The 25,170-nt window shown below is 40.2% G+C and overlaps 1 protein-coding gene across 3 annotated transcripts; it reads right to left on the minus strand.

Annotated features, from left to right (window-relative positions):
• Positions 1–175: 175 nt before the first annotated feature.
• On the minus strand, positions 176–24,653 carry AKR1A1 (aldo-keto reductase family 1 member A1). 3 transcript variants are annotated; one of them, XM_063343952.1, is made up of 9 exons: positions 24,373–24,653; positions 19,874–19,969; positions 14,256–14,375; positions 12,394–12,545; positions 9,450–9,645; positions 8,655–8,854; positions 7,545–7,617; positions 5,993–6,079; positions 176–2,285 (listed from the first exon to the last, which is right to left on the minus strand). In XM_063343952.1, the coding sequence occupies exons 2-9, from the start codon at positions 19,961–19,963 to the stop codon at positions 2,220–2,222; spliced, it is 984 nt and encodes a 327-aa protein (XP_063200022.1). In that variant the 5' UTR covers positions 19,964–19,969; positions 24,373–24,653; the 3' UTR covers positions 176–2,219. The 3 variants fall into 3 exon arrangements, with proteins under 3 accessions (XP_063200022.1, XP_063200021.1, XP_063200023.1); XM_063343951.1 differs by lacking the exon at positions 24,373–24,653 and adding an exon at positions 23,691–24,042; XM_063343953.1 differs by lacking the exon at positions 24,373–24,653 and adding an exon at positions 21,458–21,479.
• Between the last annotated feature and the right edge of the window lie 517 nt (positions 24,654–25,170).

A 25,170-nucleotide genomic window follows, 5' to 3' on the forward strand; every position in this document is an offset into this window, starting at 1 on the left:
CCAGCTTCAACTGCGCCGTGTTACTCCGTGCAGCGAGAGAGCTGGGACTCGTGGGTTTAATAGAGATAATGAATTAATCTGCTTTTCTTGGGAATTCCCCTGATTAGAGAAGGCACTGGGAAAAGTTAATCGAGGCCCTGACATTAGAGGAGGGGAAAAAAAAGTGTCACAGTCATAAACAGAGTACAGGATTTATTTAAGACATGCAAGTGAAATACACGCGACAAAAGCCACTTTTCCTGCAGGATGGCTGCTGTTAACGCTCCACGTAGCGTCTTCAGAGTGAAATTGCTTCCCTACCGATCTGCAGCAAGAACTGTATTTGAAGTCACCCGTATTCAATTAGAATAATAAAAAAAAACAAGACGGATTTCATTTCCCTTAGAAGAAAACATCCAGTCTTGTAAAGAATCCTAACTGAGCCGTAATGGCTTTCTCCACTGAGGTGAATTCAGCAGAAATTAGGAAACACTTTACTGAGGAACAGGAATTCTTTAAATTTTACACAAGGATTACCAAAAGTGATAAACAGGTTTGTTCCAGTTCGGGCGCACGCTGTGAGGCCCAGGGCAGGAAATACTTGAGGAGGCATTACGCTTGAGGTGAATATGTAGTTTTACTACTGGCCTAACATAAGTGAGGCTACCAAAACTAAAATAATCTAATTCTTTACTTTTTGAGCTATTTGGATACAGAGGATTATTTCTGTAATTCTATGTTTGTTATTGCTATGGGAAAAATAAAAAAAAATAAGCGTTCGTTATTTTACTTACAGCCAGTTAAGCTCTCTTTATCCAGCAGCCAAGGAGGAGTCCTGCCTATGGCTGTCTCTGAATGGCATCAACAAGATCTGAAAGAGTTCCTTTGTTTTAAATCCCAGAGGCCCTTAGAAACTCCGCCTTGCTACCCTGGCTGCACAGAGGCAAATGAGCATTAATCCTATTTTACAGGTAGAGAAAACCAAAATAAAGTGTTAACGTTGCTAAGGCCACACAAGGTATCACCATCAGAGCACTGGTAGGTACTAACACCTCCTGCCCTTGGTTCTCAGGCAGCAATTCATCAAGAGACAGAAACAAAAGAAAACTCTCGTTAGTGCTAGAACTCAAGTCCTACTCAAAGGTGCATCAGCACTCTGTAACTTAGTCTCTGCCAGGGAGTAACACAGAGGCATGGCAACTGGGGAAACAGAGGCACAGGAAAGGCAAATGACTTGCCCAGTGTTACCAGCAGGTCAGCGGTAGAACAGGAGACACGACCAGCTCTCCCAAGCGTCAGCCTGGCAGCAGGCAAAAACGCGATGCTAAAATGGGAAGGGGCCCTCTGACGGGTCTTTGCTCTTACTGTACAGTCAGGAACTAATTTTGTGACCTTCCAGAACCCAAACTGGACACCTTTGGTAAAGAGACACAGGGCAACTCTACAGTTAAAGCAGGATGTTTTCCTGTAAGACTTGCTAAAAAGTACTTGAGGCTTTTGTGATAGGACAATCAGAGCTAACATCAGAGCTGAAACCTATCCCTGTGGCAAGCAACAGAGAAGACTGGCCTGAAGGCCTGCTCCAGGGTATGCATTTATTTTCCTCAAATCTACAGGCAAATTAAAAGAAAATAAGATAATATCAGGTCCCACAAGTACTCTAAAGTAGATGAAAAGCACTGGGCATGGCTGGTTACTTGGGGTTTAATGAATGGTTTATGGACATAGTGCAACTGTAGCACATTTCACTTTATTCCCTGTATAAAAAAAATACTAATAAAGATATCAAAGTTGATGTCTGAGCAGTTGTTTAGTCTTAAAATGCTTTCATGCCTTCAGCCTTCCCCCCCCCCCGCCTTCATGGTCATAACTAAAGCTTTCAAAACTGTTTCACAGGCAGTAAACCCAAAGTATTGCCCAAAGTAAAAGTAAACCCAAAGTATATAAGATAGTAACATGTTTGGAACTTGATTTAGACTCCCCCACTCTTTATCTAATCCCCAAAAGATTTGATGCTTCCAGGAGCAAGCTTGCAGTCATTGTAATAAATCCACAAACTTTGACATGGAAGCTACAGTATCTCCAGATAGGAGGTCAATTAGAAGCAGTACATCATAAGTAAACCTACTCAGGAAGGAAGATTTGATTTGGACAGGTTTTTTTTGACAAATTGTGGCAACAATTACTTTGTAGAAGAGCAGCAGAGGAGCATGTTATTCTAACACCTTATTTTCTAGTATTTAATAGGGGTCATTGAAGGGATAATAGGGGTGTCCGGCGTCTCTTGCTACTAGCTTTCCATCCACCTGTAAAGTAAGCAGACAGACTCATCTCAGAAAGATTAAAAAAAAAATCCATCTTTACTCTCAGCTTCAAATTCTGCATGGTTTAGATTTCTAAATCTTCATATCCCAAACATCTGGGAGCATCTTTTTCACCTAAAACAAGAGTTGTTCCCTCTACTCTTGAGTCCTCTTAGCACTCCTTGGGAAAAAAAAAAGTAAAAAAAAAAAATTTAAGAAGAGACAGATTTCTGTAGCCTACAGCAAGAATCTTTCTTCCAGCTGCTGAGGCTTGAAGAATTAGATTAAGAATAGTTAAAAGCCTTTTGCCTTGCAGCCATTATTGAGTAAGTGTTGTGACACGCACACTTCAAAAAACTTTACAGGAGTCAGAGCTCTTGCCCATGTTTCCATGATGGATAGTTACCGGGATGTCAATTTTACAGGTGGATAAGATGAAACACATTGAATAGCTTGGTCGGGGTCATACACTGAAATATTAATAGCATCACTAAACCCCTCCGTAGCACTTTTTGTCTAACATTTCCATGGAAGACCAGCTTCTCCAGCTGTAAAATGAGAATACTGAAACTGATGTCCACGGATAATGAAAGAGGCTCAGGCTGGCCCAAAAGCAGATGTGGCCATGCAGAAGTCTCAGTTCCTTCATCCCACCTCTAAGCACTCAAATACACAAGTTGCATTTATAGTTGCATTAAGTCCATTGCAACACCGAAAAGCTGAGGTAAAACCTTGCTCCTCGTCTGTAATGTCTGGGGAAATTTAGGTGCAGCATCAGCAGATAGACACCTCCCTGGGTGACGACTATCATCATTCAGCTAAAACATACTAAGCGACTAATGACTGAATAAAAGTTATGTTAGAGAAATCATTGATTTTTATGCATAAAAATGTGATGTTAGAGATCACTCAAAATGTTAGGGGGGCAGAGGAAATCACAGAGACTTTCAAATCAAGTATCCGCTATCGAGTCCCTCTATTAGCTTTCAGTATAAAAACCTGCATTTGAAAGCAACAACTGGAATCCCTACTAATGAATTGTTTGCCGTGAAGACTACTGAAGTGTGCAATTAGTCACCTGGGGGCACTACAGAGCAGAAAACTAAGATGTTAAGGTTTAACATCTGACTGATGCTCAGATTAAAATACAAGCTGAAGTGAAGATGTCAACTGAAGGCAATCCTTAAAACTGCGGACAAAAGTATCACAGTATCTTCATGTTTACTCATATTTTCTTGAGAGCCAACAACTTCCTCATGTTCCTAGGATTCACGTTCTTCATTCTTTCCCCCAGTTTCTTCCCCCTGTGTATTTCACTACACAGGACAGCTCTTCAGGTAAGCATTCTGTTTGCAGCGTGCCAATACAGCAGCTGCCTGAAGCAATGTTTCACATCGCTAATTCCAGTCTACCCCAGGAATTTGAGAGAAGGAGGAAGGGTAAAATTGGCAGCGAACACACTGCAGGTCAACAGTAGGTAACTACCAAAAAGAGACAGATTGTCATCATGTGTACAACACTTTCAATCCTCCTTTCCTGGCTCACTGGTCATTCAAGTTCCACTAAGTATATTCCTTGCCCAACTCTGCATTTCCAAAAGTTTGGATTTCAGGCTGGTGTAAGGTAATTTCCAATCTCTATCCAAGATAAGGAACCGTTAAAGTATAAAACAACGCAAATTGTCTACATTCAATATAATATCCTCAGGCTTTAAACAAAAAACACAGTGTGGAGAAGAGTGGCACAACTATAAGAATTTGTGGTTATAGATCAATTAAGTAGAGCAAGGAAAAACCGTCTCGTCAGTTATGATAGGAGCTCTGATACCACTGCCATATCACACTTTGAAATCCAGACACAGTAAGTTAGATTCATAGAGGAGATAGGCATGAAAGGTTAGACAGGAATTTTAATTCACAGTTGATGAAAATTCTTTCCAATAAGCCCAGAAGGGATGGGCAGGAGACAAAAGGTTCCGCTAGAGACCTTACAGCTACAGAGTCGTGTTTTAATTCTCCTCATCTTGCTTCTTCCTGTCTTGTTATCTGACAATATGGCAATATCTTTGAAGCTCAGCTGCATCACATTCACCCTTTTTCTAGTTGGATGGGCTGGCACTTTGAACTGTATTTCATCTCTCCTTTGTGAATCACTGTGATCTGATCAGGTCTCCCAGGTAACAAAAGCACATGAATTATTCCTGGCTTGTCCAAGCCAGGAATACATTCTAATCTATTCTGCAGTTTCATTAACAAAACAACTTTGTTTGCAGCATGAGTAGCAAAACACTTGAAAGAAACATACTGTCAGCAGCAGGTGTGCTTGTCACTACCACACAGAGATCAGCAGCTAAGCTCGCAGTTTGGTGTACAGACTCCTGATCCATAAACACAAGGATAATTTTGGTCGCAGGGATGTGGGGGTTTATATTTACGCACACATACTAAAGCAACCCTACAGTTAAAAGCATGGCCTTGAAGCTCTTGTAAGCCCCAGCATGACAAACAGTGAAAGCTGTAACAAGTATCTACCCTTGATATGAGGCAGTAATTCACCACACATTCACAACTTCTCTTTTCTAACTCAAAACTAGTCATCTGTATGCTCTCAAGTACCCAAAAAACCTCAATGATAAATCCTGGAGAAGAGCTTTCCCCAAAGAACTCCTATAGCCAGTAGCCACTGACTGTTGAAGAATAATTTACAGGCAGACAAACAGCTGGAGAGCCAAGGGTATGCTTGACAGCTTCCAAATTTTCAGATACCTACTGTATCTATGCAGTGTACTGTATGCTAGAGAAGGGATAAATCACTTCAGACTCATTATGGCACAGTCGTCATACGTTGGTCAGTGATGCACCAGGGAATGGCAACAGCTCTCTGCTGTATATACAGAGGCAGGACAACAAAAAATGAAGAACACTATAAAGACAGCAGACAATAAGACGTTGAAATTACTTTTTTTTTTTTCAGTGAGGGAAAAGGAACAAGGTTATGTCCTTTAATATAAGAAAAGACAGACCAAGAAGCCTTCCACATTTATAAGGCATTGGTTTCTCTACAAGCAGACTGGTATCTGATAGCACATGAGGTAAAGTTTCACGTGACAGAGTAAACTACTAATGCTAAAAGATGCTGCAGCTAATGGATTTGGGAAGAAAAATAATGGAGCTTAAGCCAGACTTTGGAAGGTCATTACAGCAGATGCTGAAAGGGGGGACATCCAGTGGAGGGGAGTGGCCGGTTTCCTTTATGTGACTTCCACCATGAATGTGGAGAACTAACAGCACCCTGAGTCTTCACTGATCTTAAAGGTTTATGGTATAAAGTAGATGGGGACAGCTGGAACAAGAAGTACTTCTGGAGGAACGCCATGGACCTTAGCTTGCTTGTACATGAGATGAACAAACCAGCAGGAGTTTGGTGAGATTTGAAGTAGGATGCGACTCTGGCTAAAGGCCCATGGACAGGTCAGTAATGAGAACTTGAGGGAGCTGTCAGCAGCCAGAGCAGAGGAAAAAAGTTTTCAAAAAGCTACCTTCGTGTACCCAGCTTTTGAAAAATTCTTTCATTTTAGATACCCTAAAAAGATGTAGTGTTCTGATTCATAAGCAGTTCTGACAGGGACAGTGAAAGAAAGAAAACTGCAGAAACCTCAAGTTGTGACCACACAGACATAATCAAAACCATTAGAAACATAAGAAATTTACCGTAATCATTGGCACAATGTAACGCCAGTTTTTATTCAGGCTTCCAATATGGCTCATCTCCTCTTCTGTGAGGCTGAAATCAAACACCTGAGAACAGAAGCAAGAGGCTTTATTCAATAACCGTAGATTTTTCATATTTAATTGCGTCTTGGTTTTGTTTCCTTTGTAATTCACAACCATCCTCTTGTGCCGTGAATTTCTCCAGAGATCCTCAAGCAATAAAACTGACTTAAAGGCAGAAAGGTTTGATTTATCAATCATCCAGGACAGAATGGAACAGCAGCAGTGACCTGAGATACTGCTGACTGTTTCAGTGCTTAATCTCAGATGACAGTGCAACACCACAGTTGTAACTGAAGCAAAACACAAACACAAGTTGGAATAATTTATTAAGCTGTGGTTACATAATAGTTCTTTTCTACTTTCAGAAAGAAAACCTATATGCTGTATTAGAGTTGCAAGGTCCTAGTTAAAACCCAAGTAAATTAAACATAATGCAACTCGTAATAATTCAAATACCATCAGAAGCTGCAACTTTGTTAAGTCTGAGCCTCAAATAGAGGGAATTTCCGCACAACTCTGATTAATAGAATTTAAGTATCTGCAAAAATCTTGGCTTCAGAGAGTATCAGTTTGTCTTCTGTTCATAAATATGAAGTTGCAATTAAACCCATCTTATAACAAACACCCAAACAAAGGCTTAAAGCCTGAGGCATTCATACACCTGCCAACTCTAAGTTTACACTGATACTGCATAGCACTCTTCCACAAACATAAAGTGAGACTGTTCCTCCAAGTGCTGCCTATTCACTCAATATTCTGTTCCCATGCAGATCTAAACCTCGATTAACTGCAGAGTTTACTGGATTTTCCTGACACTTCTAGCAGTAAAACTACACAGCAGAAATTGATTTAATGGGAGTAACAGCTACAGAAACAAGCCTTAACTTAAAAATAAGTATGTAACCAGCCAATCTGTATGATTAAGGGCTGAAAAAAGATCACAGGAGGTGATTCAGAGACTTCTTACCAAATTATTGGAAGTCAGAGTTTTCAAATAATTTCTAAAGCGAGCTGTGTCTATTTCAGAGCAGAAGTGAATCACACTAATTATATTCCTTCATCATTGTTAGAATAGCAGTTTGCTGCAGAAATAGTCACCATCCCTCACTTGCGGGGTAGAACAACTGCTATTCATAAATAAGAACCATTAAACATCACCAGAATAGTCCCTTGTTCAATAAATTTGTATCTCAGATAAATTTCAGTAAAGATTTTTCATTTAGACTTGTACCAAGGACATTCTTTACGTTTTGATAACAAGACCGTCCATGTGCACATAGGTGTAAACATATACACATTTAACTTCTTAAAACATATCAAGTTTTTTTTCCAAATATCTTTACCCTCCCTTCTAAGCACGTGCATACATTGATGAGCAAGTATGACTCAAGTGCCTCAGCTTGTTGCTCTGCAAGCAGTATGACAGTATATTATATATTACTCACATGAAAGGGCATTGCTGAAACTCCTTTTCTCCATTTAAACTTACCTGGACATTTTGCTGAATGCGAGCGGGAGTGACACTCTTGGGAATGGCAACCACTTTACGCTGCACTTGCCATCTGTTAAGAGAAGGAGGAGAGAGATTTTCTATGCATGCAGCTCAAGAATATTTATTTTGGTTGAGTAATAATCTGCGGCAGCAGAGATGCCACTTATGTTTCTATGCGAAATAAAGATACCCAGCAGAGGGCTGACATAGCTCTGTATTGTATTAGGACCTAGTATGTCCAAGCTCAAGCAAGACAGTAGCTGCTGGACTAATCAATGAGAGGAAGATGCTCATCCTTTGAGCAAGCAAGCAAGTTTCAGATGCTTTAAGCTAGAAACCCAAGAAACAGTCATAAAAAGGTACCTAAGCATTTTATGCAAGGTCTAACATAACAATCACCAAGAAACTAGAAGAAAACCCAGATCCCTCAAGTGCCTGTCTAGTGGCTTGAGCCTCAAATCTTGAACATGTTCAGCTGGCAAGGTAGCTTGCTGCTGCCCAAGACTTGTGCTAGTGACATCGATAGATACAGAGCCAGACAAAAAACGAGGATAGAAATCCGATTTTACTTTACAAGGTGCTGATCACATTCTGGGTATCACTCAATCTTGTTTCCCAGTATCCAGTAGCTGGCTTTTGCTATATAAAAACAAAACAGCAAACGGTTCTTCAGTGTGAAGAAGGAAGGTGCCTTCCTCAGCCCCTCTTCCTGGAAGCCCACTTGAATGCAGTAGCAAGAGCTCAAGGATTCAAGCAACTGGCCACAGGCAAATTCAGTAAGTGGCACTCAAATGTGGTACACTGCTGCCTTAACTGTCCTACTGCTATTCCACAGAAAAAAAAAAGTAGCGAACTGTTCCAGGCAAGGATCCAGGCCCTGAATGGACCCCTCTAATCTAGTCTACCCACCTGCCCCCAGGCAAGACCAACTTTACCAACTCTGTCAAACAAGCACCAAAATGAGGTCTGCTTTTGGCACTCCCTTTGATTTTAACTCACACCGATGCGGAAGAACAAGCACTTTAAGTAGATTCCTTCTAGCTTGTGTGTTTTGCTTTATTTAAGGCTGGGTCCCAAATGCCACCCTCTCTCACAATTGTTTGGTACCTCAGGATGATCTGTGCAGGTGACTTGTTGTATTTTTCTGCCAGTTTTTTGATCCCAGGTTCTTCTAGAAGCACAGGCTCATCTGGGTGTTTCCACATGCGATCTGGAGAACCCAAGGGACTGTAGGCAGTGACAACCAGTCCTTGTTTCTGGCAGTGAGCTATCAGCTCATTCTGAGCAAGGTAAGGATGGCATTCTACCTATTAAAAGGATCCACAATGAGTGGCTAGGGAACAAATATCAACACAAAACTCTAAACAAACCAGAAGTCAAAAGCATAGCAGAACCAAACACATCACAGGAGGTCATTCAACATTCTGCAAAACCTTATGAAGATAAGCTTTAATGAAAGAATGAAAGAGTGTCTGGTAGGCTAAGCTTACAGGAAAAGGAAAACAGACTGCCTAACTTTAGAGTGCTGGATTTTCTCCACATACCAAACAGATCATCCATCAAGCAAGGAAGCTCTCTACAGAATGGATTCAAGTTACTCTCCCACAGTCTTTATTTCTTATAGATTAAATAGTTCATGACAGGGAAGATGAACTCTTCCACAGATCTGTTCAACTAAGCAGGCGTAAGTGGCCACAGAACATGGATACAGGCTTCCTCCTCAACACATTAATCTGCCTTGAAAGACCACCTCTGTGCCCCTGCTCCTACAGAGGTGGCTATATTCTTCCCTGTACATAGGAAGCTACCCCCCTTGTGCTAAACACATAGCATTGGTTTGCAAATTCTTCACTCTTACAGACACACAGGAAAGGTATTCACCTTCTCCATTATTCACCTTACCTGCAGCACAGCTGGTTTGACAGTAGCCACACTTAGTACATCATTGATCTGACGACTGTTGAAGTTTGACAGCCCAATGGCTTTCACAAGACCTTTTTCTACAAGCTTCTCCATAGCCTTCCAGGTATCCTTGTAATCAGTGTAATCATAACGCATCGTGTTATCAGGATTCTTTGGGAACAGGTTGTCCCCTCGTCTACAGCATCAAAGGTAAAGTGTAAGTACATGTATATTATTTATATTATGTTAGTTGTTCATCAAAAGAAACTTTCCCCAAAGTATTCTTAAAAGCTTACACATAGTTTGGAGGGTAGAGTACGAACTGAGATAATTTGTTGAATGCCATTATGCTGACTTAACCTATAAGAAATTATTTCACATACTGTCTTTCCAATGTAAACTTGTTATACATTACTTTGAACTACTTACCTATACAGTAGTGACTTCACAGAACTGATAAGCCACTGTATACACAGCAGCAGCTGTTTGCACACTTCGATCACAGTAAAACAGATGATCAAGAAAGCAGAAACTCAGAGGACAGCTTTGGTTTTTCAATTTGTTTTTGAGAGAAGACTGATATTCTTCATAGTCTGTTTGAAGCTGCTACCAAAGTGACCTTGGTTTAAGACCTATCTAGGAGAGACTGTATTCAAAGTATGCTGGTTTCCCAACCCCTCTGGATTCTGTAGCAGCATCAGCACTCAATACAAATGCAGATTCTCATAAAAGTCTTAACATCTACATATTGATTGTAGGTTGTGCGTGTTTCCGGACAGTCATACCAACCCATTTAAAAATAAAATAAAATTAAAAAAACCCAAAAAAAAACAAAAAATAAGCCAAACAAAAAACAACAACAACAAAAAAAAGAAAAACAAATCAGACACAAAGAACCTGATTATGCCAGGTGACACCACCACTCTGCTAAAGGACTAGGACTGGTCTCTGAGCAGTTCACGTACAGATAGTTGCCAGCAATCCCACTGGAAGAGCACTGCAGGACACCACTAGCTCAGATCTCAGAGCCTGTCCTACATAGCTCCAGCTAAGCAGTGAATGGTGCAAGAAATGGCAGCAGCTGGGGGACAAGGGGAGATGGGTTTTGTTCATGTCATTGATAAATCTAGAACCAAAAATAACTGAAAGCCTTATGAGCTCCCAACTCAGAAAAGCAGCCTCGTGTGTCAAGAGTAGTATATTAACTGAGAGATTACTTTTAAAGACCTAGAGGCACTGTGATTTTCATCTGGGAGTCTGTTTTAATTTCTGTGTAAGTAACATTTGTTTGCTCAGCTTCCCAATACAATAGGCATTATATATAGTCATGCATTAAAAGAGCTGAAGTAGAGCTAATGGACAACTGGAGGTGGACGGTTTCCAATGAGGAAACACGAAACTGCTGAAACTGTCAGTTTTGTCAACAGTTTCCACAACATCAAGCAAATTTAAATATTAGTAATATCTAAATATGCATCATTATTTGTGTTATGTGTTGTTATCAAAGCAATGTTTAATGTTTTGGGTTTTTTTTCAATCAACTGGAAAACAAAGTTATTTCACAACAGGGGGAATTTTTAACAGAAGTTCTTCCTCCAAACCAGCTCTGCTTGAAAACACTTCCTCGTTCTGTTATGCTGAGGGATGTATTTGTAATTGGAGTGTCTTTCCTGGTATCGGTAGTGTTTTCTTATCGGTATGTTTTGTAAAATTCAGTTCATATGACTAGAAGGGGAAAAAGTGTTCTCAAATTTGTAGAACAGACAGAAGCCCCTCAATCTGACAGGCCTTCTCCTGGTGAGTGAGGTCTCCATGCAAACATCTGGTCAGGAGATTTACGCTCCCCTTGCCTTTTTACTGATCGTATGGGCGGAGGGGAGGAAAACCTACTTCCATATCTACAAGAAAATAGTGCAAGGAACTCTGCTTCTGATGGGGTTGTAGGATAGGTGCACTTAGCACTTAACTGGAGAACTATCGCTTCTCATAATTCCTCAAATTGTAGGATTACTGCAATTAAAGTGTCCTAAGAAGTCATTTTCATTTCCTCCTCATGCAGATACCACCTTGATACTGCATGTGCTTGGCCACTTCAGTACAGTTAATAACTATGAGTGAAAAGTGTTGTCTTCTTTACAAAGCACTTAATTCTCATTTTACAGACAAGTAAATCTAAGGCACAAAGTAGTTTTGGTATTTCCTCAAGGTTACCATGTAGGTCAATGGCAGAACCAAGAATAGCTGCCACACTTCCCCAATGCCTAGATGAAGACACTAGACTTCTAATGTATTTTAGTGTATTTTAAACTTCTAACGCATTTTAAACACAAAGATTTTACCTCACAGCAAGCCACATTTTCAGCTAGTATACAATGGCAAACTTGAGTACAGAAACCTGTCCCATAAAGTTTTATTACTTTTTCCTGGTTAGACTACTTTCAGTTACCTAACTCTGGCACCCATGCCAAACCGTCAGAAGCTTAGTGATCCTAATTTCATTACTTAGTTGTTCTCACTATTAAAAAAAGTTAAGTAATTGCCTAAAGATTTTAAGTGAAGACTTAACACCCATTTTTCCAGCCTCATCATTGCAAAATAATGAGAACAACTATCCTTTTTCTATTTACAATACTTCTACACAAAACCAGAAGTTTTGTCTCCTCTACTGTATGTTTACAGATATGCTACAAATCTAACAGTAAACAAATTCCCACCCAACTGAAATTCAAAGAAGAATGAAATTCAAACAATTGTTTCTGTGAATGAATGGACCAAATATCAGTAAGTGTACAGGTACACTAGGAGCTTCAGTGAGAAACATCTTGCAGGCAGTATACACAGGAAGAAATTCACAGCTCAGAAAGAAGGTCCTCAGGATAAACCACCAGCCACTTAGGTAAAACTGGGGTTTCTGCATTCTGTGCCCTTTCCATGTAGAACTTACTCAAAGGCATGAGGCCAGTGCATGAGGTACAGGTCCAGGTAAGCCAGTTTCAAATCTCCAAGTGTTTTCCTTAGCGCTGGCTCTACGTCATCTGGGTGGTGCTTGGTATTCCAGAGCTTTGATGTTACAAAGAGGTCCTCCCTTTTAATAACCTTTAAAAAAAGGGAGGAGAGCATAATTTACCCAAAGAAGTTCAGAAAGAGAATTGCAGCAATTTCCCAACTAGCTTTAAAACAAAGAGAACAATTTAAGTTGAAAACAAAAAAGTAACACACGGAACCTACAGCTAAACCTTTCAAAAGCGTACTGGATGGAGAAGACAGAGATAAATACACACATTGGCCAGTCCTAAAATTTAACAAATACTTTGCAATTTATTAGAAGTTTTGAAAAACAAACCAATCCTCTCCACACACACACTTTTCCAAACTTTCCAGTTCAAGTGTTAAAGCCACTACTAAGTGTGATGTGGCCAAAAGAATAATTACTCGGTTTATTCATATGTAAATTTTGTAATTCCTATTTAACAATTCACATATTCTAGGCACAACCAGCTAACTTACTATACTCATCACATGTTATAAACCAAGAATGCTTCTCATGGAAAGAGCGTGGGAAAATAAACAGAAGTTGTTTCCCCAAACCTCTGCACTAGAGTTTCTAGGTTCTGGAAGGAATGCACTAAGAACTGAGCACCCTGTACCCTGTATTGGAAGGGTAAGAGCAAGAAATTGAACAAATAGTAAGTTGGTTAACTAAGTAGAATAAAATGCAAAAGGAAGATCATATTTGGCAAGCTAAAACAGAGAACACCATCAGAAGGTACTTCTCACTGTCTTACCTATCACCAAATTTCATTCAAGTCTATACTTTGTAAAGGCTGGAATGATTAATTCCTTAGTTTCTCTCCTCCAATTACTCAGTAATTTCTGTGTTTCACATATAGCTGTTGTGTTTAAAGAGCAAGATGTTTTAAAAATTCTAGTTTTAAGTTAGCTAGATAATATGAACTGAAGAAGAGAGTCCTATGCTTCCCTATATTAGTTTCCATATCTAGTAGGAAGGAATCCCTGGGGCAAGCTGAAAACAGCCTCTCTCAAGCTAATCACATAACAAAGAGATTGCCCTAAAGCCAAGGCAAGAGCAGCAGGAAAGCAGGAACATAAGAACTTTCTTTCCATGGACCTGAGGCTGAACAGGTAATCCTTCTGGCCCCTCGGGGCAACAAGAACAAGCAGATGAATTTAAGATTCCACTTCAGGTCATCCATAGGAATGCCTGTCACGTTACATTATATTTAGGCCATGGAGTCTCAGAGGCAGGCCCCAGAGTCACAGCTACCAAACCTCCACATGCAATCACTGATTAAAAACAAAACAAAAAAACCCACCCTACGCATTTACTCACTCATATTTTATCTATAACCAAAAAACCCACAGTGATGAATTTGCTGTGGTTAGCCACCATTGTATGCTATTCTACACTGGCAAACTAGAGTAACTTTTCATATAAATCATGGCAAATATTTTACGTTATAACTAGCAATTCTGAGAACCTCCAATGTTTAAACACCCAAACTGGGATACTTTGCGAGGGTGAAAGGGGCAGGCAGGGCAATTATAAAAAAGGCATTTTCTGTAGCTTCCATGAAAATATTCCTGACTATCTTTTCTCCTCCTGACAGCCAGGATGGTTGTAAGAGGAGAGAAAGCCCTCTTTCATGCCTGCTCCTGGTAAATAACAAACAGCTAGTACAGACTAGAAGGAAAAGCAACAAATGTTAACTTTACAGTCTACTTTCAGGTCATAGCTGTAAATTTTGATACAGCATATAGTTAGCATGGTGATTCTTGTGTTTTTACCTTGTTGGGACCAAGGCATTCCTGGAAAGCCTCACCGATCTCCGCTTCATTGCTGTAAGCTGCTGCGCAATCAATGTGGCGATAACCCACACTTAGGGCATATTTCACCGCTTCTTTCACCTGTAATCAGAAACAGATTACCCAATGCAATCAGTAGAAAGGGACACATGGCTGGGGGGGAACCCTCAAACATTAGGGACTTCGTGAGGAACACCCCAAAGTACACACCTACGTAAGGTCATGAGACTCAAAGAGAGTAGGCTACAGTTCTCTCCAGCACAGCCTTTAGGACTAAAGAGCTAATTGCTAGCAGACGCTCCAAGAGTAACAAGAAATGAACCATGCACACAGGCCAAGCATGCAAGAACTCACCAAACAGAATAGGGCTTCATTCTTACCTAGAGTTGTCACACTTTTCTTAAATATCAAGTGAGCAATAAGAAGCAGTTTTCAAATAAATCATGCCTGAATATTAACCCATGGCCTGTGGGGAATCTCCCAATGAAGCTCACAGCTTTGCATCTTGCTTTCCACATTGTTGACAACAAAGGTGTTACCAACAGCCACACGTCCCTCACTCCATATTGTTACACATAAGCCAGAACGGTTGGGAATAAAGGCTCTATATTTCAAATCTTTTTCTGCTTTTGAAAGCTCTAATGAAGCATAAGCACAAAACATTCACATGTGGGCCTCAGATATGGAGCAAGTCTGGAAACTAAAGAAGGAAACACAGGATGGCATCTTTTCAAGGATTCTTAAATAGCTTTTGAATGAAGATTTTTAATAACCGATTGTGCAAGAACCAAGAACTACTCAGACTGCAGTGTAGTCAGTCATTAACTCCTGTTAGGCTGACGAGCATTAAGTAAAATCTATTTTATTTAACTTGCAGTGGACAGTAAGCACATGTTCTCTTTTACATCTACCCATCTCAAGTGCTACAGTCTTGTAAGAGTACGCCTTATCTGTACAGTGATTTCTATACATCGCTCTTCTCTGACTTGTCTGTCAAGACTGTGGGAGACTGTAAATTACTCTGTGTGTAAGGCTTGACACAGTGGGGCCCTAATCTATTTATTGAGATTATGTCTGTCTTGTCGAGAAATTAAAAAATGCATCCACAAAGTCTAGAGAGACTGATTTCTTTCGACTTAATCAAAGTACTGGCATTTTCAATTTTAAAGCTTACAAAATAATTACCAACAATTAAAAACATGTACAGTCCTGCTTTCAGATGCTACAGAAAGAGAAGGGGGAATGAGACATGAAAAAGATCTCACTTCTGCTGGTGGATTTGATTTATTTTTCTTGTCAAGGACTGCAGTACAGGCAGACACAGGATATTCTGACTGCATTCCTTGGCATTTTGAGAGGAAAACTGGAATGTAGAGTTTCCCTTAGCTAGAATGACAAAGCACTTCTGTTACAGCAGTGAAGTAAGCTCTTCCTTTCTCTAGGATGGTATTTACAGTCCTTGTTTCACTTTCACAAAGACATTCCTCAGAAGGTCGCTACAAAGTCAATAGTAGTAATTCTGAAATCACTTGAGACATATTAAAGGCTTTTCAGACTCAATATCCACGTTCCTAAAAGGTGGGAGCTGTGGAACAGAAGCAGAGAGGAAAGGCAAGAGAGCTGTGTTCTTTCTCTGTACTAATCCCCCATTTCCTCTACCAGGATAATACATTTTTTTTAATCCAAACAGGTACAAAACTTGCCATAAAATGTAAATAGGCACTACATGCAGAAAAACAAGGATAAGACACTCCAAACATCTCTGCAAAGTGATAAAAAGGAGGCCAGATTTCTATTTCAGAGTGTTTTGATAGATTTCTAGCACTGAAAAACCGGGACTGGTCATTTAAATAAGGTTTGGATTTGGGCAACATTTATACTTCTGTAAACTACTCTTAACCTACTAAGACATTCCAATGTGAACTGAGAGCTCCTGTTCCATGTACAAGGCAAATAATCAAGAGAAAACGTGAAAAAAAAAGTGTGGGTGGGAAACCCAAATAACAGACAGCTGTAAACCTAAAAAGAGTACTTTGTTTTAACAGAAAGTTTTGTATTTTTGACATTATGTTCAGATGGGTACAAGCATTTCCAGTGGGGCTGGGTCAGGAGAGGAAAAAAAAAAGATGACAGAAGCACTTGGAGCTTCATACGCTTCTGGATATTTGGTGCTGTGAAGTAATAATAGCCAAAGGATCCGTGAAACTTTCCATATCTTCTTTAGTTTAGCCTTGCAATACTGCTATGGAAGGAACAACTACTGAGTTCATTTTGCATTGGGGAAATTGAGTCACACAACTTAAGACTTGGTCTTCCACCCACCCTCTTTTGTTTCTGAAGACGGAGGAACACAATATTGCTAACAACAGTGGCAGATTCAGAAACAGAATCTGAAAGTCCCAATTCATTATAATATCCATTACTAGATTTCCAGTTCTTCAATTTGCCCATCACAAGGTGAAAAACTAACAAGCCATCTTTATACTTCCAAGCAATGCAGCATTCAGGTGACTAGGGAGCCTCTTCTGCACAGCCCCAAGCCATTATGAAGAGGCTTTCACTCTAACAGTTCCAGTCAGTAATACTTGGAAAGAAAGGGCTCTGACAGCCTCCCCTGCTTCCTGCAAAGTTGTCACATTTTAGCAGTACATTTGATGAAGGGAAATAGGAAAAAACAAACAAAACAGATCACCAGTCCACATGATATTCAGATGCAACATGACTTGGAACCTAAGTGTTGCTATATCACAGTTTGTACATACTGTACTAAAATTTGCTGAAAAGGAACTCAGACCACCACATAAGTAATGCTGATGTTCCCTAAAATAAAGAGTTTTGCCTCCTATCCTTCAGATGTGGAATTCAAGTTCCTCCCTTAATATATACTAGTAGTAGTGAATTTGTGTGCACGTAAGGATTCTCTAACAAACTTTTCAAGAACTAAAATGTCTCCTCCACAGCTGCAATCCTGTCACAAGACACCCAGTCTGACTGGTTTTCTAAGGTACACATTTCCTCCTCAGCTTTCTTGAAGTTTCGCACTGAAAAATACAACTTCCCTCAGCCCCATGTCTCTCTCCCTACAGAATCAGCCTCTGCCACAGCAGGTTAGACTGTTCATCTGGTAGGGATCAATCCTCCAGGTTGAAAGGATGGCCCACTTGAGAGCAGAGAACAAAGCATGAAAGGATTACAGATAATCAAACTCCAATATTAAAAAATACAATACTAAAAAAAAGCATGCTACTGCTATTTTTGATGCTCCTATCTGAATGGACTTCTCTTTGAACTCATTCATGCTGCCAGTTCATAAGCTTCTGTACTGTGTTCCCTTCCACTCAATAGCCCTCCATCGTGTTCCCCTGGTAACATGTAAAACAAATTTCTCTTCTAATATTTGATCATGTAAGATAGAAAACATCATATTATTTTAAGTTAGTCTTCCAATGTGAATTTAGATTCAATAATTTCCACCGCCTATTCTTACCGTCTAGGAAAGAAGGGCTGTAATGACACCTTTGTACTGGACCACCAAGATCTGGCTTCAAGGACAAGGCTTGTTTAAGATCAGGAATAGTAACAGCAATAATAAATAAATCAATCAAGAGAGTAAGGTCAGGACTGAAATGCAGCTTGGCAAGGAAAATAATTACAATCTGCAAAATATTTACCTGAAATAATCTAAAACCTCTCCACTTCCACTCTTGTTCCTAATGCAGCCCTTGCACAAAACAGCTTTTGATAAACAGCTTCTACTTGGGAAACAACTAGATTAAATACAATCACTTACTATTATTATGCCTCTCTAGATTTTTGGCCCTTAGCCTTTAATTCACATTTGCAATTATTCTCCCTGAACTACATCATGTCCTGTTAAGGATAAACCATTTGGACACTGCCAAATTGCTGGTATGCTTCTGAATTTGATAAATCTCCATGTAAAAGATGCAAACAATGCAAACAATTTTGAAGAGTGATAAATACTAATTTATTTATTCCATAGGAAAGGAATAGTAGCAACTTCTGTAACTCTGGTGATTTTCACTGCACTTTCTAGATCATGTCTTCAATACATTCTAGGAGTAAGTCTTTGAAGATCATAAATATTCCACCGAAGTGACTCCCATTGACTTCCATGGGACCCCAAAGAAGATCTCTGGATCCCCTATGGAGTTCATCTGCTAGAAGTGCTGCTTACTATGGCAAAATCCATCTGAACTAGGTTTAAATTATGCACAAGCAGGATCCTTCCAGATTGTTTTCTAAGATTGCACTTTCCTCAGAACAATTAGTGCACAAAATAAACAATGCATTCATATTTTGTTTGTCTAGTTTCAGGCATTTGTTTTAGCACAATGCACATTAAACTCCTTTGGGTGCACAGAAATTCATCAATTAAGTTCCTGCATGTTAATAAACTTAATTCAGCTGTCAGTTGATGTTTTAAGTGACAGAGATGAACATTCATCCTTGTCCTCATTTAAGAGGTTGACTGACCTCTCAAACCAACTCATCTTCCACATTAGTACAGCTTCTATTCCCAACAGATCCACTGTCCTGACAGTTGTTTGGACAGGAAGCCCAATAATAAAATGGCTCTGAATAGATTTAATTTTTATAGCTTGTTTCCCACCTTTTCCTCTAGCTGACACGAGCAAATAGCACAACGGGTCATCTTGAGAAGGGTTTTAACTTTCCCTCTCGGTCAGGAGCATAATGTCATCCAACATACTTCAAAAACCATCATGAAGCTAACACAAAAGGCATTAAAAACAACATTTAAAACAACAATAATAACTAAGAATTCCACCAAGCAAGAGGACACTCCTGCTAAACGCTCCACATACTTGCTGTGAAAGGCAACCTCTGCCCCCAGGAATTGATTTTTTTAAATAAATGAAACAGAAAGGAAAGGACAGACAAGGGGGAGAACTATTACAGTAGGAGGAACAGTCCATAGCATGCAGAGATTCCCACAGACAGTTTGTAATAACGCACAGAATGGCTTCCAAGTGTGGTGTTGCCAATTCATTGGATTTAGAATCGAATTTAGAAGTGGATTTAGAGTGAATGTCTAATGACACATTAGTCGTCTTAGTCTAAAAGCAGGGTGACCCAAGCAAGTTCTTTGTTTTTCTGCTAAGTGTAGCCTGACGACTGGAACAGGACTTATTACAAGAACAATTAGGGTTCTTGCCTCACAAAATAATGCTTTCAGCTGAGTCATCAGCCCAAGTCAGAGGGATGTCTGGTCAAACTGGCAGCCTGAGGATTTACCAGGAGAAGAGTCAGGCACCGTATTACAGCTACAGCATTTTCCTTGTCTCATCCTATTCATTAATCTCTTTATGGATTCATCTCCCAGAGCACCACTGCCTGAGGTCTGCGTTAACAAGTCTTAAAGGAACTTCTGCTGCTGCTTTTGTGCCTTAAGATGTTAAAATCATGCAAATATATACATACATTCCACTGACTTCACTGGACCTAAGACTAAAACCATTCAAGTGAAGGATCCAGGCCTCATACCCGGGATCTTCAAAAAAAGCACACAAAACACAAACACTAGTTGAGAGCGCAATGTTGTATTGTTCTCTGCTTACTTGGCCACGTTCACTTTTCCAAGTTCCCAGTCCTATGAGAGGCATCTTCTGCCCAGTGTGGAGTCCAACAAAGTCGCATGCTGCAGACATTTTTGCCTAAAAAAGAAAAAGAACAAACTGAGTTTTGCAGCAGTTCAGTTAAGTTGCAACACTTCACCTTTTCTATGCAAAAATAAAATCATAGAGTTCCTCCTGATGCTAGAATAAAGCTGAAGTAGCTTCTTTACAGATTTTACTGGTATAAAGGAGATGAATAGCTACCCTGGAGAGAACAGAAAAAGAGCCCTCCTTTACAGTGCCCAGGTTTAAGATTCCTCAGGGTTGAGAAGAACAAAAAGAAGCATCCTGCAATAACATACAATTAATACAGAAGCTCAGGTGAAAACATGCTTTTTCTTTTTTTTAAATTAGCAGCAAGCATTGATGAGGCAGAAGGGCACAAGAGATTTTTGTCTGCCCTTAGTGTAAAATAATTCCATAGGACTTCTGCACTAAGTCTTCCACTTTTACCAACTCACTAACAGCTGGCTCAGGAACCAAGCTCTAATTATTGCTGCAGTTAGGGATAAACACATTTTGTCAAGAACAGCTGCTGCAGATTAAAGTTTGAAGACCAGATAGAGGTTCGATGAGGAGTGAATGGTAAAGGCATTTATGAAGGCATAGCCCACAAAACCAAAAGAAAACAAAAAATAATGTTCCAAAGAACATCACTGCTGAAGGATCAGTCCCATATTTTTATGCCAGATACGTGCTTTGTCAACCTTGAATCCCAATTTTCACCAACTCAGAGCTGGACTACAGCTCATTATCGAGGCTGTCCAGCATTGTGAAGAAAGCCAGAAACACTTTGGCTTCCTCTGCAACAAGCATAACTGTTTATGAATCGTTACACACCTGCAAAAGGCAAATGCTACCAAATGAGAAGACCTTTAGACCTTTTTTTTTTTTCCCCCAAGCACTAAAAAACTCTGATGTGAAGTAGGGGCTAGCAAAGTGAACAAAATAGAGACACTTTCAAAGGTGGATACTAGAAAATAACACCTCGGTACATGGATCATGTAAAACTGATGCATATATATATTTTTTTTAATCATTCTGACATAGAACTATAAATAGCTATGTGCTTAGTGAGATAAAATGCTAGGTTCTTACATATTTGTGTGTTTTTAATCACAAAATAACTTTCTGTCTTCCTGCTCTTTTCTGTGTCCCTGCTCCATCAGAAATGGACACTATCATTTAGAGAGATGAAAGATTCCTTGTTCCTATACTGCCAAAATCAACATGTAGACTCTGATGGAAATTTGAGACGAAGAGCTCAGCTCTTGCATAAGATGCATTTCAAGTACAAACAATGCAATAGTTAGCATTGCTCTTATAGAAAGTGTTACACACCTGATTTAGCAAAAATTCACAGAGGAGTAGCATTTTTCTGTTACTAAAGGGAGAATGAAAAAAAGATCATGCAGAGTGAGTTGTCACTTTGAGCCTGGGCTTCTCTCTCATGCCTAGCACTGTGATATCCAAGCATTTTCTCTGTGAAATTCAACAGAACAAAGGTCCAGCAGGATCTTCCATTACCTGTTGCTGGCATTACAGCTGCTGCAAACAGCAATCTGTTCACAATGGCAAAGTTTTTAATCAAAAAGGAAGGTTTTTCAGTGCGTCCCAGTGTTCTCACAATCTACGCTTCTGGTTAAACTGTTAAAAAGAAATGGCATTCAGGATGCTGACTAGCTGATTTCAGCAGAAGCTGAGGAAGTTACTTCCCAAGCTCTGCTGTGTCAAAACATTAATGTTATTTGTTTAAAAAAAGAATAATCAAGAGTATTACAACCACGTAATGTTGGTTGAATGGCTGACACTGTAGGAGGAATGCATGTTTTCAAAGCAGAGCATTCAGAGAGCATACTATCCCAAACCAGCTCTGCCTTCTCCGTGTTCTTATCATTTTCCTCAGATAATTAAGTCCTAGCTGATGGATGTGCTTACACAGAAATTTTTTATTTTCAATTTCTTGCTTAGCTTCTGAAGCCATATTTTCATAGATTTACAGCAGACACCAACCAGCACACTTGTTTTACAGAGACATAATAGATTAGTTGGATCCTGACCTGAAGGCCATCCCACACCAAAGACTTGGCGATCCACGTAACAGTTAACCTGAGCAGGTCCAGGTTTGCCTTGTGCTGCGCTTCATGTACAGCATGGCCTTCAGGTCTGTGCTGTGGGACGCACATCCCATGGCCACAGATAAGTTCAACAGCTATTTCTAACAGGAGTCTGCAGGCAGCTCCCACTTGGCACCTGCAATTACACCACCTATGTGTCCTTGCCTTTATCTAAGAAAGCAGGAAGTTCTCATGCAAGCATCCTATCTGTTTGACAGTAGAAATGATGAATAAAGTCCTTTTCTTGTAAGAGAATACCCATTAGCTCAAGTGACTGAAACAGGGTAACCCTTTCTATGGACAGGATCTGCACAACATGGCAGGCGTGAATCAGCGGAGGTCTGTTCAATGCTGCACGACTCAGGGTTCCCAGCACCTGAATGGATGTAAGATGATCAATGCTATCCTCTTTCTTTATAGGGTTAGCTCTAACAAATAGCATTTGAGACGATACTTTACAGAGTCTTATCGGGATTGTAACGGATCAGCATCTCCTGCTGCAGAACAGTAGTTAAACACAAACTAATGGCTCTGAATTAGTACTGAGATGTATTGAGTCCAGATGTTAGTGCTGAAGGCCTCAGTGAGCCAAACTGTAGGTGTACATTTATTTTATGGGGTAGGAAGTCAGAGAAAGACTAACAGTGATAGCAGTATTCTCTTCTATTCTGAATTTGCATAGCAATTTTGTAGTTAGCTACATGCAAGTAGGTGCTTTTTACCTGAATTTAGTTGCCTAGGTAAAGGTATCTTCTCACACCATGCAATACAACTAAAGACTTAAGGCTATTTGATTCACATAAGCCTATAACACAGATGTAACACAGCCATAAGCTTTAAACAAACACATTATGCAATCATCTTAAATGCAACAGTTTAGCCCAGAAGACAAGGTACACATGTTTAATCAATAACTAACATCAGCACTTTTTCTAAGAACCATCTTGCTTCATGTAACACTGTTGTATATTAACATCATAGAGAGTGTACAACTACAGCCTCTGGACGACTGGAAATATGCCAGAATTAGAGACACTGGAAGAAAACACACTAATTAATACTTTCCACTCAGATTCTTCCCCTAACAAGGAGAAGTAAGAGAACTACAATGTCTGCGAGCCATCATTATTTCATTCATTAAAAAGCTGGAAGCCTCTTTTTAGAATGGCAAAACCAAAAATAAACATAGAAGCAAACTAGTTCTGGACAAGTAAGATGTGGTTTTGGCTTAACAGTGCCCACCTATTGCCACATTCACATAAAAGAGTTAAGGCTCAGAGCAATTCAAAGGTAGTGTAAGCAGCCTGGCTAGAAGGATGCTTTAATAACCAGAGAAGCTTAATCCACAGCTGTGCATCACCCCACAGTTACAACTTATTTTTAATGCAAAGCGAGGAGTCTCCCATCAGTAATATATATACAAATATGAATTAAATTAATATGCACAGCTATGCAAATAGGTATATATTGAAAATACGGAAGTCCCTGCTACCGAATCGCTTCGTGCCCCGTAAACGGGGACTAACCCTCCATATTTCGGCTCCGCCGGAGGCGCCAAACGTGCCCCTTATCGGGGCGGCCCAGAGCGAGCCCGCCCGGCGGCGGAGGGGCGATAAGACCACCCCACCGGCATGCTCACTCACCGCCACACCGCCCGGCGCCGACCACTTACACCGCCGCCGACCACTTATACCGCCGCTGCGGAGCTTCCGCTTCCGGCCGGGAGCTGCCACCGGGCCGGCCCCGCCGGGAGCGGGCTCCGGTGTTGTGATTTTCGCGGTGCTGACCGGGCTTTGCGGGTTTTCCCTCACAGTGCGGGGCCCGCTGCCCCGGCCCGCTCCCGGGATTGACGCGTTCGTCTTTCTCCGTCTCTCGGTTCGGTTCGCATGAGGAAATTCCCACCGCCCAGGCTGTCCCGTTCACAGCCGAGCGCTCAAGTGATACACCCGGTAAACTGCACCACGCAGGGGGACACGGCAACGTACAGAGCTAACGGATAAAGGCTACAGGAGCTGTATAGCAGTGACATAAAAATCTCCTTGTCTGCTGTTTGCCTTGGCCTCTTCAAGCTGTTTTTATTGTTAGGAAGACAGAATTTCCCCAGTTTCGTTTGCAGCCCTAAATAACAGGAATCCAGGGAAAGTGCAAAGCCAGTCACACTCGTTTCGCTTCGGCTAATAAAAGCTGCTAAAAAAAAGGTGTACCGAGAACAAGAAGTGGCACTTCCCTAGAGGACTGAGGCCCCTTTTGTTGCAGGTGCATAAGAATGTGTTTCCTTATTTGCCCAAGAAGATTGAAAGTAAGATTAAAGCAGAGTGATTTTACCTGAGTGCTTCCTTCTGGGTAGCAATCTTGCTGTCGTAGTCAGAGACAACCTTCAACAGCAGCAGACTTTGGCCTGTAAGTGAGAGATCTAATCTTAAAAACAACTCAAGAACATTATAACCAGTTTCAAATTTTACTCCGGGCTTCCATTTTTATAAGTAATTTATAAACATTCAGAATTTGAAAATAGTAAGATCAGAAATAAGGCAATGTGTATATCCAACAAGGTTTTGAAGAGGCTGTTATTTATTTCCAGAAAGATAATTCTGCTACAGATTCTTTCTCTGCTGTTCTGACTTGAATGGCTCAGGAGGCTTAAAGGCACAAAGGTTAATTAATCTCTTGGGCATGCACATGACCAGATGTTTCTGTTGTGCAGCCTGTTTTGAAAAAATACAGGAAAGTGGAAAGAGAGTGCAAGGACGAGACAAGACAATTAAAAGTGAGAGGAAACAGAACATTGAAAAGAAGAAAGAATAAAGGGAGAGGAATCACTGCTGTGTTTGATTTATTTTTTTACGGAGACCCTGTCAATCACAAATCCATTTGAAAATCCACAGTCTTAATGCAATAACAGAAGCTTGAATTATATTAATACCACATATGAAAACTTTAACAAACCTCAGCCTCTGATAATGTAATAGGGAGTAAAAGAGAAAAGGCAAGGAAGATTAAAACATTTTGTCATCAAAAGGCAGTGATTATCCAAACGTACAGTTTGTTAATTAAAAAAAAAGGATGTGTAGAGAAGGAAAAGGTAATGCAAGACATTTTGACCTAGAAATACCATCTTCACTT

This window comes from Chroicocephalus ridibundus, chromosome 8 (assembly GCF_963924245.1).
Source record: "Chroicocephalus ridibundus chromosome 8, bChrRid1.1, whole genome shotgun sequence".
Taxonomy (NCBI): Eukaryota; Metazoa; Chordata; class Aves; order Charadriiformes; family Laridae; genus Chroicocephalus; species Chroicocephalus ridibundus.